This window comes from Leuresthes tenuis, unplaced genomic scaffold, assembly GCF_036924035.1.
Source record: "Leuresthes tenuis unplaced genomic scaffold, fLeuTen1.0.hap1 SCAF_23, whole genome shotgun sequence".
NCBI classification, from domain to species: domain Eukaryota; kingdom Metazoa; phylum Chordata; class Actinopteri; order Atheriniformes; family Atherinopsidae; genus Leuresthes; species Leuresthes tenuis.
In genome coordinates, this window is record NW_027325377.1 from 22,623,201 (window position 1) to 22,640,146 (window position 16,946).

Consider the following 16,946-nt stretch of genomic DNA (forward strand, 5'->3'; position numbering starts at 1 on the left):
AGTCTAAAAGTAATCGTGGTTTTCTTTTTTCTTTCGCAATGAGCTTCAGACATGCCAGAGGGGATAAACTGGACGCAGCACATGTGTGTGTGTTGCTATGTGTGTGTAAGGAGGTCATGCTCGTGTCTGCGGTGTAGGCTAATGCACAAAAGCTTCACACTGTGACCCCGACGCTGAACTCCCTCAAAACAACTGATTGTGTGTCTGCTGAGTTGGTCCTTCTGTGGAGCTTTGTGATCGTTGTCTTTCAGCTTCTAAATGAGTGTGCATTGCTAATCCATTTGTTCCCCTTTGTGATTTATTTTTTGACAGAGCACGACACCAGGGTGATGGCCAAAGAGAGGCAGAAAAAAGACAACCATAATTTGAGTAAGTGCCTCTTGCTGGCATTTAACTTTTTGACTCAGAATGAGCTACGGCTAGCTGTTAGCACATCAGATGACAATGTTCTAATCAACTTTTGCACTTTCCTTGCGCTGCTTAGTTGAAAGAAGGCGAAGATACAACATTAACTACAGAATCAAGGAGCTGGGGACACTCATACCAAAATCAAATGACCCGTAAGTTGAAAAGTTTTTAATATATCAACTGCTTTAGTTTACTTTATGCCACAAAACAACTGCAAGAGCCCGTGTGACAGGAGAATCGTATTAACTTCACAGCACAAAGACACTCTAAATGTTCCTCACTGAATTCAAATGAGCACTCAAGTACATTTCAGTCAAATTTCAAGGGTGCACTTGAGCTTCAACTGCATTACGCTCTTAGAGATGTACGTCTTGCCGGGTCCCGGCAGTTCAGCTCAAAGCATGAATGATGAGGAAAGGGTCAAACGCGAAAGAACGGGCCACGCCATTTGATTCAAAGTTTGAAGCACAATTGGAACATAGAGATAGTGCGGAACACCGGCCATCTACCCGCAGTTGAACTTTGCTCCGAATTTAAATGGAAGGTTAGCGTTGTCACTGTGCCATTAACACAGGATGAAAGAGATTATTAGACCAACGTCTCACTCGTGTGGAAAAGGACAATTTTACTGCAGGTCCCTTGTCCTTTTTAAAAAAGTAATAATACCTGCAAAAGAATGACTTGCACTCTAGCACCTTAAGTCCAAAGCTCCATTTTTCTCCTTGCCTTCCTACTTAGCTCATTTTCCCCTCACCTATTTTTACTCGAGGATTAATTTTGCCATACAAGGAGGTACAAGAATGGACTTTCCATATAGCTACTTAACTATTCTATTAAAATCCCCATTTGGTGTCCCTGTGTAATGTCCAATGATGAATAATTGCCCCATGTAAGTCTCCATTTCTAATTCATATCATAAAAGGAGGCAAAAAACTCTGTTAAAACTTTTCCCCTTTTTTTTATTGCAAAGGATATTCTGCCTACATCAGTGGGTTCTGTGTAAAAGGTTATCCCTTACATTTCTCCTCTGTGCAGTGACATGCGGTGGAACAAAGGCACCATCCTGAAGGCCTCAGTGGAGTACATCAGGTGGCTGCAGAAAGAGCAGCAGCACGCTCGGGAGCTGGAGAGCCGCCAGAAGAAGCTGGAGCAAGCCAACAGGAGGCTGCTGCTGAGGATCCAGGTAACCAAATCTAACCGTTGTCATGTCTTTAGACTTTTATTTTTATATTATTAAGTTTTTACTACAGTAAGTAAGCTGAGCTCACTCTGCCAGCCCCACCTTTATTAGTCCCGCCGTCAGGCTGATGTTCACCTTCACCACCCCTGTTGACTGCAAGAGGTCCTTTCACTTTGTCATCTCATGGAATTTAGTGCTGCTGATAAATAAAGACAAAGACAGCAACTCTTTCACAAAGAATATGTTTCGAGATAAATGTTTGCATGTGTTTTTCCTGAGTTTGCTTCAGTTATGGAAGGAATACTGTAATTGCCTTTAAAAAAACACTAACCAGGAAACAATGACCATGGTAACGATAAAGGATCGCTAACAAAGGTCAAACACGGCTTTTTGATGATAGTGACAGGTGTGAGTGGGAGAAGATTTTCCAAACTTCCCTACCTAACCTCAGTATGTGGAGGAGATGTGAAAAAAAAAGGAGGCGTGATGGTGACAGAGTCAGTGTTACTCCCTGCTTAACTGTCAATATGCATGCATGGAATAGACAAAACTCTTAACTCCCATTTGATTTTCAGGAGCTTGAGATCCAGGCGCGAGCACATGGACTCCCGAACATGGCCACTGCGTTGGGAACAGTCGAACTCTCCTCCCACCTCCTCAAACAACAACAGCAGCAATCATCTCCTCAGGCCCCGCAACCACAGCAGGCGCAGCAGGCGCAGCAGCCCCAGCAGCCGCCCCTCTACCAGGAGGACCCCAACAGCGACTACCTCCAGAGGATAGCCGTGGTGGCCGGTGTGCCCTCCATCGCCACTGCCAGCGGGCCACAGGATCACATGCCTGGCGCTGATGCCTGCACTACGTTCTCCGACCCGCTGTCCCATTTCACAGACTTCTTTACCGCCTCGCTAAAGGAAGAGCACCAGCTGGACGAGATCCTGATGGACGACCCGCTGTCGCCGTTTGGCACCGATCCGCTCCTCTCAGCAGGCTCCCCTGGAGCCGCATCCAAGGACAGCAGCCGCAGGAGCAGTTTCAGCTCTGCCGAGGGCGACGACCTATAAGGGTGCCCCCCCAACAGCACACTGCTGTTAATACCTGCTGTAAAGGGTAAACACAGAGCCTTAAAAAAACTGAGTCATGGATCGGGGCATACAGTTGTGACCACTGCCAGGGTTACAAGAGACTTGACAGTACCCCTCAAAGTGCCATGTGTGTATAAGGCGCTCGACTATCCCAGAAGCTGACATTCTGTAAAAGAAACATCCCAAGGGCCGCCTGCTCTTTTTTTTTACTTTATTATGGACAATCACTGTGTTTCTCTGCCTCCCAGACAGAGCAGAAGCAGACTTGTGAGAAAAAGGGAGACATTTATCAGTACATAATGTAAATGACATTGCCTGCTGTTTTTTGAGTCAACACTGTAATATATGCAAAATAATCACTGAAAACGTGCCATAACTGTCCTTTGGTTTAGACTTTACAAAAAGGATTTTAACCAGACATTTGCAGTGTGTTAGGGGCCTTATTTGAACTCCCAGTTTTGTCTGAAAAGAGAACTAATGTACTCACCTCAGTGCCTAACGTGTCTTTGGTCTTGTTTGTCTCTTTGAAATGTTTTTTGTTTCATAAGAATTTTTGTATTTATACGTGTTTTAATCCATGTATTCATAAAAAAAGGTATAAATATATATTGCTATCAAGCATTTTACCTTTTTTTATTCTTAGATGGGGTGGGGAAATGTATATTAATAAACCCCTGTTTTTGACGTTTCCTGCAGTATTCCCTGTCGTCACCTTCGCAACAAACCTGTTGCGGCCTCTAGATTTGGTAAAATACCAGAGTGAATCACTGGGAACAAATCAGCAGTATGTAACGTTGACAGAAACACACCCAAACTCTGCACACAGCTCAAACCCTGCATGCCCATGAGAACAGAACCATGAACTCTGGGATAAAATGTGCTAAAAAAAAAGAAGTTTCATGGTGGAAGATGAAGGGCAGACTTACAAGGTGTCTGATTGGAAATGAATGGCAGAAAGGAATAGAGAAGTGAGAAATTGGATAATAAAGACAAGTAGTGGAGGAGTAATAATTCTGATGACGCCACTGTGAGCTGAGAAGCCCTTGAGGATGAATAATGGAAACAGCTGCTATGAGAGCAGCAAGCTAACAAAGTTTCCTTTGAGGTAAGAAGATGTGTCGTCTCATTCTGCAGGAATACGATCATCAACCGTTTTTATCTGTGACTAAATTAGGTGAATGTTTATTTGTGATAAAGAAGAAAGAAAAAAATCTTTGATTTCATTTTAATCCCACAGCTTAAAATGTACACTTCTGTGTAGTTATCGTCCAAAAGTCATACATTAATATTTACTTTGTTTAATCTATTTCTTTTATCTTGAGCTCATGCATTAATAATCCAACAAACAGACAAGGCTAAAAACAACACAGCACTTCTTTCTTAATGGATTTCTCATCAAAGCCTCTCTGAATTAATGTTTCAGAATGTTATTAGAGTCTGTTTCTCTGTGAAATCGAAACATTCCCACTTGCATCTCCCCTTCAGACGCAAATAAGACTGAAGCGATCAATCATTATGGAGTACAGCATCTCAAACTAAAAAGTGGTTAGTGATGTTTATGGGTAATTGGCCAAAGAAGTTATGGAAGGTAGATACAGATTTTCATTAAGTTAAACAAAAAAGAAAAAAAAAACAAGCATATGAGAGAGACTCCACATGGCTGGAGTAAAACATCTCAAAAGGTTTAATTAAAATTTCTGTTTTCAATCACTTTTTTTTCTCGATAGCCTTCTTTCTTGTAGTGGCAAACTTGGAGAAACACACAAATCCAATTAGTTTTCCACAGTAACTGATGAAAGCTAAACACCAGAGTAGTGAAAGGAGCACCTTTTGCCTTAATGAAAGTATTGACAGAACAGGAAAAACAAAATTTCTCCTCAGAAGTCAGATTATTCTTCCTCACTAACTCAGTTTTTTGCCCATATCAGGAGTTATCACGGGCAAAGTTCAAGGACCGTTATGCACAAGCTTCAAAAGGAATGTGGTCGAATGAGGCAACAGTGACATCAGAACAAGGGACTTTTTATTTGGAACATCACACTTCATCGAGGTTTGGAAACATAGGGACTGGTGTGCCTGCGTTGGATTTAAAAAACATGAATGTACGGTATCCTATTTGTTAGAGACATCAGTTGCACGTGTTAAATTCAAACATATAAAACAAATTTGTGAAAAGATTCAAACCATGCAAACCTCCACATCTCTTTCTCTCTTCTTCTGCTGCTTACCTAATCTCCTTCATAAGAAACAGATGGGATTCAAGCTTCTTACATTGTCTGCCAAAAACCATACACCTTGTAAAATAATCTTTCCAGTCTATTTTTGTGTGTTACTGCAGCATGCACAGGAACATGGTCTCCTTCAATGAATTACCTCACTCACAACACAAAATACAAAAATAAAAAAGAGGAAAAGGCAGCTGCTGTGTCAGATTTCAAACAGCAGGGAGCAGCAGTGGGCTGTGTTTTATTACAGCACTTTGCTGTAATGATAATAGACCTAAAGGAGCAGCACTGTGGCACAACAGAGAAGATTTCAGACAGCCAATAAATTTAAATGAGTTTTAGAGTAATGAAGTGTTGGTAAACAGGACTTTCCCTTTCCCTTTCCCATGTAGAACTTTGGCTTTGGCAGTACAGTATGTGCAAAGGTCCATGGTACTTCTACCTACCAGTATAAAGTGACAAATCTAAAGAAGGCAAGTGATGTTGTGAACCTCACAGCAGAGTCGTTCTGTCACCAAAACAACGTTGTCAGACCTCCTGCCACCCACCAACACTGACACCGCCACTGAGCAGGAGAAGCTGTCACCTGTGCAGATGCCACGGCTGCCAGCGTGCTACAATGCGCTCACCTGTCGAGCCTGCCATTGGCAACTCTTAATCACCTCCCGCTGAGGTGACTAACTTTGGAAAACACACACACACACACACATACACACATATACGTCCGCATGAGACTCACGAACACAAACAAGCCTAATCAAATGTGCTTGTGTGCAAACACAAATGTGCACACGCAAGCAGAAACTCAGACCTGTTTCTGTGCAAGCCCAGGTGTGTGTCTCATTGCACTCCATTGCCACATATATCAGGAAGAGAAAAAGCCCTCATCAGGATCTGGACTGTGACAAGACTTGTGCACAAATTAGGTGAAATTTGAGTGGGAATAACAATATGACAGTCGGTAGAGAGGCACCAAACATCAAGTGTCATATCTATTTTCAGCCGTGACTCAGAGCTGTGTGACAAACAACACCATGCTGCTTCTCAATCAGTCAGCCGGTCTGCTGGAAATGTGGCAAACTAGGCCCGGGATGAGCTTTCCCTTCAGGAAAAATAACAAATGATCTGAGGCTGTGGTCAAAGTGAAAGGCGAAGTTATAAAACTTAGCCAAAGTCTGGCCATTACATTTACTGCTTAGGAACTTATCAATATTTTCTCTCTGCTGCGCTGCTGTAATCCATCTCACGATTCTTTAGGGCGCTGGCCTCAACACTGCTTTTATGAAGGACCACACCCTGACCAGCGTTCAACAAACTCCCACGTCACTCGACCGGCACGGCCCCACGTGCATTAACAATGGAACGCAGCAGAGATGAGAAAAAAAGGGGCCTTTTCTCAAGATGCCATAAAATTAATGCGATTTCCAGAGTTTTTATGAATCCAGCCAGATGCCAAATACATAACTTCAAACAAATTGACTTCCAATTATTGGTGCCGCACACCACTTCCAGATGTGCAACAGATGGGAGCTGGGGCGACTGAAGGTGTCTCGGTCCACGCTTTGTGTTATTCTGCAGTAAAACAGCGGTACAGTTGTATGTGTTTTAAATCACAGTGGGCTGTGGGCTGGAGGTGAAGGGAAGGACACAGGGATAGTGGAGGGAAAATGAAAGCACATCATTAGGAAAATGTAAATCTGCACAGCACAGACAGTGGAGAGCCATATGTAGCTTTAATACAGCTTGATATTATGTAAAGGCAGATGAGATGCTGGGGCCATATCAAGGAGGTGGGGGATTCAGAAATGTAAATTTTAATGTGATCTCTGCTGTATCTTCCAGTGCTGGGATTAAATGGTAAAAAGGAGCAATTATGGGCCTTGCTTTTTTGCACACATGTTAATGGATTACAGTATCCTTGCATACATAAAGAACATTAGATATGATTATAAGATATCCTCTGTATATAGTTTTATATACTGAAAGGTTAGTGGTAAGAAGTGCTCCACGCTGTCCAATTGTTCATAAAACCTCTTCTTAGAAACTTTAAATAATTTGATTAGTCACTGGTAAAACTACATAAAAGTAAAACAAATGTGATTTGAAGCGAGAAAAGTAGCTGAGCACAGACTTCTTTTCACTGCATAGGAAACTAATAGAATATCCAACAGTGCTATGGTGTCCTGGGAGGGTCATGGCTCTGATCCCATTATTACCACAGACTGGGGCCTCAGGGGAGCCAGAATGGCTGTGTATTTTTCCCAGAGTCCGTAGTGAAGTAGTCTACAGGGGCCCTATCTAGTTCACTAGCAGTCTGCTTGAGAACCACAGGTCCCCCCCTCTGATCCTCGGGGCCAAGGACCCTCTCCCTGCTCCCTCTCCATTTTCACGTATCTTAAGCTTCCTATTCAAATACAGCAGAGAGCAGAGATGGTTTGGCTTGGCCATCGTACCTCTGCGCTGCCTTTAATTCCCTTGCTCTGTCAGGGCTGTATGCTAATTGAACTAGCGACCCTACCCGCCCTCCTCCTCACCCATTGCCCCACCACCTCCTTAGCACTGCTTTAACCTTGTGTAATCTGGGTAACCTTGGACTGAATGGGGTGCTGGTGAGGAGAAGTCACTGATTGATTTGTAATTCTAAAGAGGAGCAATGGTCATTGTGCTGCCTCCACACTGCCAGGAAAACTCTCTATTACCTCCAAACCAAGATGACAAACTGAACCGAATGTAACTTATGGCAACTGCTAGGTGTTGCATCTTTCCTCTGTTTCCTCCTGTTGTGTGGACGCACAGTGGGGTGCAGGAGCAGCTGAGCAAGTGCCAGAATTCTGTATGGAAAGGTGTTGGGGAGTGCATTAAAGCGATCATCATTAGCAGAGTAGAATAATTGGCACTACATTTTGGGCGCTCTGATGGGCATCTCGTCTACATTATTCATTCAGTTTCCTTCTCTTTCACCTCCTCCCCTTCCTGTCCCCCACACCCACCCACCTTCTCGACCCAAGCCAGGCGCTGGGCCTCAGGAGCTGGACTCATCTATTATAGATGGGTAATTGTTTATTAAATGCAGGCCTGACCCTATTATGCCTATTACCCATGTGCTGCGCACCAGTGCGGCTGGCAAGTGTCTGTCTTTTTCCATATTCCACAAGATCTGATGATCCCCTGTCGAGGATGTGAGGCTGCTTTGGCACGAGTAAGTGTCAGCATGGGTGAGGATGCAGAGGGGAGAGAGAATAATATGGGCAGAGAGAGAAAAAAAGAAAAAAAGTTGGCAGAAAGAGGGAGATGAGGATGATGAAAAATAAAGTCAATACTTGTGTGGCTGCCACTGGCTAGAGAAGTATATCTCCTTTTCCTACAAGACTTGGTGGAAGGAGGCAAAGACAAAGGGTGAGCTAAAGAGACACTTCGCCTCTCATTACACTGAGTCCTAATCTACCTCTGCCCTATCCCGGGCAATCCCTGCTGCAGGCGTTTGGAGGCTAAAGCTTCAAACTAGACAGTTTGTCCAAAAGCGAATTCATTACCCTAAATAGGACTACCAATGAACCTGGTAAACTATCAAACCTCAAACTCACACAGCAGCCAAAGAGCTGGAATAAACTGACACTAGAGGTCAGTATTGTCACAGAGTTCAGATGCCAGGCCTTCACCGGCAAACAACGACGAGCTAACAGCAGATACAGACGTTTAAAAAGAAAGGGGAGAGTGGCAAAATAATTCAGGTAATGGAAATGAATTGAAATGAAATGATTAAGTTCAGTTAATTACTCGGTAGCTTAGGCAAATCAGCTTAACTTATATCAAAATCATTATTTCAGCCACAACGGAAGATTCACTGAGAAGATATTTAGCCAACATGAACTTAAATCAGTCTATGCAAAGTAGGATCAGGATAATGGATTAGACCTCATACATGTGACACTCGGTGTGGTAACAAAAATAAATGTGCTGTTAGACTTTACATGCAGGACTGATTTAAAGCCACACATGGTTTAAAGGTACAGAATGACGGTGCTGACATATGTCTCTGTCATCGTTCAAGTATTTATACTTGGTGCATGACAGTCCTGCTAAATACCAACTTCCTCTTGAAGGAAAACAGATCTCTCTCCCATTCTCAGCGAGTCAAAATATTCACTGAGACGTCAGTGAGGAGAAAGGGGTGTGCCGCTGTGTTGCGATATGATGAAGTGATCTGCATGATGGGATGTCACCGGTTACTGGCCGAGTTGAGAGTGATTAACATGGGGTGTTAATTAGTGGGTCGTCTGAAGTGGGTGTGTGGCTATAATGACAAGGCTCGGAACAGCTCGGTCACACGTAAACACACGCCGCAGCTCAGGCCTTCTCTTACAATTAAAATGGATTTGACAATTAGCACAGAGTAAAATCATTTGAATAGCATGCCTTTATATGTAAGCTTTAATCAAACGCAAAAAGAGAGAAGAATTAGGGATTTCTGCTGAAATCATTGTTCAAGACAATTCCACTGATGGGAGTAATGTCTACATTATGAAAAAAATAAACTGCAATCACTTTATACTTCTGACTCAGAAAGGACAATGTCAAATCATGTCCTTTGGACAAAAAACACAAAGTGGAACATTTCTGACATCCAGGCATACAGTCATTTTAAATTACTGGCAAAAAAATAATGTTGTTTTTTACTAAGTGAACAATAAAAAGCAACCGTAATAAAGAAGCAAATAAGAGACAGTCTTTAAAAAACATCTTCAAGTGAAAATCAGTGACAATAACATTCCAAATTTATTAGTATTGGTACACGAAACAGAGTCAGCCAGCAGGAATTCCAGTAGCAGATTTGCTGTAATGGCGCTGAGTTGATTAAAGGACTGAGATTAGAGTGACGGAAAGACCGAGTGAGAGTCAGTAAGAAGAGAGGAGGGAGGTAGAGAGCAAGTCAAGCCGCCTCTCCTCCCAAAGCTTATTTATTCCTCCAGCATCCAGCCTGCTGATTAGGCCGCTGCGCACACTTTTAATGCTCCGTCACAATGAACAAGCTGCTGCGACTTCAATGGGGCTCATCTGTTGTGCTGGATTCAGTAAATAATGCTGAAGCTAACTGTGGCCTCATCATCAACGTAGCTAATGCCGTGCCAGGATTAGCTGCGTTGTCACCAAGCAGGGGAAGCTCCAAAGTGTTTACAGGACCCTCCACCCCAAGTGGAACAAGCAGAATGCAATTAAGGGGAGACGACAGCATGGAGGAGGTGTAGCTAGACATGGGTGCACACAGGCTAACATTTGCAAACACATGGTTTCACATTTACCAATGCAAATGCTTCTTTGTTGGTTGCTCTGGCTTTTAATACCCAGAGAGTAAAATACCTTTTTTTTTTTTAATACATATTACAGAATTTGTCATGTTCAGTTGGAGCTGTCATAGCTAGAACAGTGTGCGCTAATGTGTGTAATCTGCTTTGCAACACATCAATTATGATGGATATTGCTCCACCGCCATGCTTCCAGGGTTTTTATACAAGCCTGCAGGGGAATCCGTCTTTTCTTGTTAGGCAACCTGTTTAGTAAATAATGATCCACTTTGAGCCAGGCTGATGTCGTATAATGTGATGTGTGTGCTGGTGTGTACATACAGTAAAGCGTGCGAGTGGTGGTGCTTTTGGTGTGCAAGGATCAAGCCGACTAGATCAAAAAACACTTACGAGCAGGCTGGAATTCAATCATGCCTGCGCGGTGCAAAACCCAGAGAAACCTAAGGAATCCATATGTAAAAACTATAAATATTATCAATGGCTGGTGAACTATTTCCAGAACTGCCTGAGCTAACAAGGAGGCAGAAGGATAAATATTATGATCTTACACTGTGTCAAAGAAAATGACTTTTTTCAAGTTTCCTTAGTTTATATTTTGGGTAAGGATGTTCTGGGGTAAATACTCTCCAATGTTCTCCAACAATACAAACTCCAACTGTAGGCTTGATACCTTCATCTCCCTGAATTGCAAACGCTCCACTCTTTCCTTTACCCTTACATTTCCTTTGTGGCTTCAGTGTTCGTACTCAAGCAACATCAGCTCACAAACTCCCTTTTCTTGCCTTATAAATTATGCTCCTCTGCCTCACACTCGACAGCACAAGCCACAGAACATGGAGAGAGTGGCGCGGATTTAATCTTGCGCTTGCCCTGAAACCACCAGGTGCCCTGAGAGAGTCGGATTTTTTCTTTATTTTTTTGCAAACCACAGACTTGAAGCAGTCCACTTCAAACCATTCCTAAGTTTTTCTTGGCTTTGAATCATTCACCTCCTGGTTTTCTCCATTTCAAAGATAGAAAAAAGGGCAGCAACATTCAGTTTCCTTATCCATAGCAACCTCCAATGACCTAAACTCTAAACATAACAGTGTCTTTTTTTTTTTGCTGAGGTACATTTTGACAAATGTAAAAGTTTTTTCGGAGACTTCTGAGTTGAGGAACAAGGCTCTCTAAACTCTAGGCCACCCTGCAAGCTGGCTCTGCTCAGCTGGAGTAGTGCTCTGCCAATATGCTCAGGAAAGGCTTTAGCTCTGCGTCCTTTGGGAGCTGCAGCGGATCACGTCGAGATCCCTGTCAGATCCCCACTGCACTACATTTCATTCAGTCAGACATTCAGTCAGTCAGTAAAGTAAGTAAGAGACAGAATGAGTGAGGCCCTTCACTCCTAGATGAACACATTCTTTAGTGTCAGACATAAAACCCTTAGCTGCGCTGGGAACCAATAACAGACACCCTTCCCTGTAAGGGCTTCTTTTTAGTAGTATGTTTTTTTGTGTGTGTGTATGTGTTGGTGTATGTCCTCACACTTTCGTCAAGGCGAAAACCTGCTGAGATTTGGCAGCTACATCCAAGATTGGGACAGGCACCACTGGATATTCTATTTACGCCATGCAAGCTGCTCCCCAATGTCCTATAAAGCCCCTCACTGCTGAACTAAGCCGGTCAGGGTTTCAGGGTTAAAGCTCCCCAGCGACAGCAGTCTGAGTACCTGCGCAGGGTGTGCATGTCAGCTTGTTTATGTGTGTCTGTGCATGTGAACACTGCTCTGTCCCCTACCTCTTTGCACTGTAATGGCTTTATTTATGGAGTAGCACCAGCACTAACATGCAGGTGATAAAAAGAGGAGATAGAGCAGCCACAGTATCCTTATGGCTTTTAAAATGATGATATTACTTGATGTTACACGTGCATGGGAGATAAGAAGTAAATACTCCCCTGAAAAAGGAAGAGCGAGGCACAAGTCCAACTCTAAGGATGCTGCGTAAAATGTACATAAAAACAGGATAAAATGATTTGAAAATCTCATAAACCAATATTTCATTCACAACAGAACACAGAAAACATAATTATAGAATATTTAATATGAGACATTTTACTATTTCATGAATTATATTTGCTCATCTTCAATTTTATGGCAACAACATGGCTAAAAAAGGCTGTGACGGGGCAGTGAATGGCTGGAAAAGTCAGTATTGTCACTAACTTGACTTCATATAAGTCTTTCAGGAGAAAAGATGGGCAAAGGTTCAGTTATGTACAAAAAAAGACTACACTGGGATGCTATACAGCATGACCCTGCCCCAACTTTTCTGAGACCAGTTGCTGCCATCAGATTAAGACGAGCTGATATATTGGATGAAATGGTAAAATGTCTCCATTTCAACATTAGATATGATGTCTAATGACTTTTTTTTAAAACAGATGTTTTAAATGTTATATATTGAAAAAAGTATTGGTTTAAGACTTTTTTTTGGAATGGGATTATAAAAGGTACACTAAGAGGTTAAAGTAGCATTTAACTTTGATTATGCTCTCAGCTCATTTTCATGCTTTTCACCTATTCTTCGCGTCATTTCGCAAAGAATCTCTTCTTTGTTCTATGAAAATATGGGCTATGAGCCCACATGGCTAACATAAAGTGAAACTGGTTCTCTCACAATTAATCTATCTACCACAAAATAGATGAATGAATGAATAGAATTTGCAAAACAACCAAAACGAAAGCACATTTTACTGCAGTAATAAAAGGTATTCTTAATGAAGAAATATATCCATTCTTTATACTCACTTTCCCTTCAAGAGTTGCCGAATGTTCAAGCCAATCGCAGCTGGCACTGGGCATGAGGAAGTATAGGTCTCAAGACTATAAAGACTGAAAATATAAAGAAAGAAATTAATTAAAAATCCCTGATCATGCCACACGATTGTAAAATCTATCAATCTGCTGATATTCTTGTGCCACAGATAGTGTTTTTCTAGAAACCCCAGTTTCTCCTGGGCTGCTTTGCAAACGCACGTGTGCACACATGCAGAGGTGTGCCTCTAAAAACAGAAAATGAGGACATTTCCTCAGTATTCCCTGGGGCAGCGGCCTGCTGGCCAAGCAGGTTTCCTTGAGAAGCGGAAACCTGTTGGAATACACAGACCTCATTCAAACTCTTCTGCCTGTCCTCCTCTTCTCTCCCTGCCAGCTGGGTTACCAGGAGCTTTAACCTCTTTACCTCAACGCACCTGTGATCCGGGTGAACCCGTCATTAAAATTTATGTACAGACTTGGTATTAAATGAACACACTGGTTTTGTTTTTCCTTTCACATTTTGCCGTTGCAAGCGAGCTGCTGAGCAAACTCAACAGTTCTCTGGGGCACCATTCCCATGTTGTTTACCTGAATAACTAATGTGATTTACTATTTCTTTCAGCCCCAAAGACATCGAATTGATGGCGTCTGACTGCGACCAACAGTGCATAACAGCCAAAACAGCGGTGCATTCCCATGCACAATGAAAGCCTGGTTTAATATAAACCAAATGTCTTGTGAGGCCAGGCTGTTGTCATCACAATCACCTGGTTTGTGTATGAAAAGAGACAGAAAGAGTAAAGAAATGAGGAGGTGAAGAGACTTTCTCTCCGCTCGTGACTCATCAAGACTAAATATAGCATCTGGGTTTTGGAGGCTCTGTTCGATCCCATATTTCAGTCTGCTCTGATCTGAAGACAAAACAGGAGTTCACCGTGTCTCCTGATGCCCTGTTTTATTTCCAACTCCATGATCCCTTCTTGTTTGTGCCTCAATTTACAGTTAGGACAACAGCGTGCAGGCTTTTCAGATGCATCATCCTACCAAACGGCTAATTTTCTCATGAAGACTCTGTTGCTGTCATGACTGGGTCCCATCTTGTTTTGCCAGGTGGACCGAGGCCCTTCCCTCCTGCTCCAGCAGCCTGTTTTGATCCAAAGCAGCTGGTAGGACGCGATACCCGTTTAGTCTGAGAAATCAGCTTGTACAAACAAACACCTCGCCTGCAGTTCATCTGCCAACCATTATAACCTCAGATCTACCTCATATCTGTCTTTGTGCAAAATAAGCCAGATCCTGTTTCCAGTGAGACAAATAAACAAAACAGACCCAAGGCTTCATTATTCATTATCAACGATGATATGGCTCAAGCAAGAGTAGTTTACAAAAAGCACCTGCAACAGCCAGAGAATTCCAGTGACCCAAACTGGGTAAATATCATGAAAATGCCTTGTGCTATGCACCGGTGTGGTGGGTTATGCATGCCGCACCTGACAAGCAAGTTAGGAGGCATGTTTTTAAAAGATATGCTATTACCTCATATGTAATTCATGCATTTTTATTCATTTATTCAACTCGTCATCAAACAAAACTCAACAGAAAGTTAGACTAAGACCGACGTAACATGTGAAAACCACAACTTATAGGAAACTTGTAGTTTCCCTGGCACATGCAAGGTACAAACATGCAGCTGATGGCTGTATGTTGTCAGTCATTCCAATGCAAAACTGCCAGGCTGATGAGTAAATGTGCTGAGTTAAGCAACTCTGGAGTGTTGAAGTTAACTCGTAGGCCTATACTGAGCACTTCTCCCAAGAGAGCAAAATTGTTACAAAGTAAGGAAGCGCTTTTGTGTTGATGGAGTGAAACTGAAAGCCGCTATGGTTGGTTACAACAGCTCGAAGCTTGTAGAGACCTCACAGCACTGCCAGGGAGAGACGGGAAGAAGGAGAGTGAGAAAGCAGCAGGAGAGAGGGCAGACTGGAAGGTAAAGACCCAGTTAGAAGCATAACATTAGAGATGGAATGAGAGAAGAAGTGTGTGTTCGCAAATTAATGTGGATGTGTTTGGAAGGGTAAAACGGAGGGTGGGTAATTTTGGCATGTTTTCCTTGGCACCCCCTGCCCAGAGAAGCAGCCATGAACAGGAAGGTCTAAAAGTTAATTACATCGCTTGTCCGAGCCAAAATAAATGTCAGCCCCTGACGGACACTGCAACACCTCCTCGACTCTTGTTTGCCTCTCAGTAGGCAACCCACCTGCTTTAAGTTATGGGGTAAAATCCATGCAAAAACATTATCTCTGAGATGTTTAAAGCTAGTCATTTTGGAGGTCTTTCTAAGGTAGAAAGTCGAGGTGAAATCTTCTTTGTCTTATTATGGACATTCAGCCAAATGTTTTTCTCCATCTCTCCAAGAATTAGTCTGTGTGTATTTCCACAAGTGTCCATTTGCATGTATGTGAAAACAGAATACTGTGCCGTCCTCCTGAATCCTTGTATGTAAAAGCACTGCCCCTGGTTTTTCTCACTTCTTAGTCATTCTTAATTTCACATTGCACCTAAGGGTGCCCTTCCTTGCCCACTTCTTTCGCCCACACAGCCCTTCTGGCCTTCCCTCTTCTAGCCTATATCATCAAACCTCTGCTCCTCATACACCTCAAAAGGCAACTGGTGCCAATGTCTCCACACTGTTCAACCTCCGGGCAACGTGGACTTGCTATCACCAAGCACAACCCGATGATCCCTGCACATTAACATAACTGAACCCAACACCTCTGGTCAGCCTGAACTGAGACAGACAGAACGCTTTGACACTTGGGAGAATGGTGTACTCTTTAAGGGTTTGTAAAACGAAGGAAACTGACAGAGAAACATTAACATCATCTGGATTTGATGTGCAAGAGTCCTGTGTAGATACCAAAAGATGACATTTCCCACAGAAGCTAAATAATCCTGTATGGAAGCTGATTTTAACAGTTTGCACTTTTTACTCAAAGTTCAATGTCAGCCCCAGAAATAGCATTACATTGACCAGGCAGGCATGCATAAAGAGAAATGCAGGCTGGAATTCAATACTGGAAAAAAAGCGTCTATGCACACCTACTCAAGTACTGAAGTACTTACACTTACACTCCACTGCACTCTGAAATTTCAGACTAAAATCTTGTTCTCTCTGCTTTATTGCAGTTATTTGACAGCTTTAGCAACAAGATACATTCAAGTTGATGATTTTACACATAGGATAACCTGACAATCTTTTATAATACAGCAAAGCTTTGAGTTTAAAGTGGTGGCCTTCAAGCTTTTTTGGCTGCTGTTTGGCCAATGCTCAGATGTTGGTAACAGCTCTGCCAAATAGTACTTTTCCCCTCTAAGCTCCTCAAATTGTTTCATTTAAAATATTTTTCAAATGAGCCCATATCTTCTCAAAAGTCAAAGTTTTTTGTTTTCACGCAGGACTCTTAATTCTGATGCACTATTTCAACATTGCTGTATCAGTAATCTTCCAGTGCTGTAAAAAGAAAATTAATATTTATACTTATGTTTGGTTTTTATTTCCTCCAGGCGTGGATTCAAATATTTGAGGCAAAACTGATCTCAAACATTCTTCTGTGAACTGAAAAACAATCTCAAATACATGATTGAATCCATTCTCTTTATGGTTCTGGCATGGTTCTGCATGCACACACCTACTTTTTGTACCGTTTTGCTACCACACAGTCTAATAAACTCGCGGAACAACGTGAAGGCTACTCTTACTTGTGTTTGTGCTGTTGTTGTTTTTTTAGGTTTTTTTCTGTTATGGAAAGACAAACAAAAACAGACAAAGATCTTTGTAGAGTGAAGATTTTCCAGTGTAGCTTCCCATACTTATATTTTTTACTCTTATTATGGGACTTCGTCCTCTTTGTGATGAAATCTGTTGTGATGGCCATGCATGCAAGCCCA

At 42.4% G+C, this 16,946-nt stretch overlaps 2 protein-coding genes across 4 annotated transcripts in view; both read left to right on the plus strand.

The window, feature by feature from the left end:
* Window positions 1–3,339, plus strand: part of tfec (transcription factor EC) — a 39,473-nt gene extending 36,134 nt beyond the window's left edge. For all 3 annotated transcript variants that reach the window (XM_072377789.1, XM_072377791.1, XM_072377790.1), the window contains exons 5-8: window positions 313–369; window positions 485–560; window positions 1,444–1,591; window positions 2,164–3,339. In XM_072377789.1, coding sequence (XP_072233890.1) covers window positions 313–369; window positions 485–560; window positions 1,444–1,591; window positions 2,164–2,652 — 770 coding nt within the window. In that variant the 3' untranslated portion in view covers window positions 2,653–3,339. The remainder of the gene's footprint in view (window positions 1–312; window positions 370–484; window positions 561–1,443; window positions 1,592–2,163) is intronic.
* gxylt1b (glucoside xylosyltransferase 1b) overlaps window positions 1–16,946 on the plus strand; it is a 366,738-nt gene that overhangs the window by 282,428 nt on the left and 67,364 nt on the right. The gene's annotated exons all lie outside the window — the stretch shown is intronic.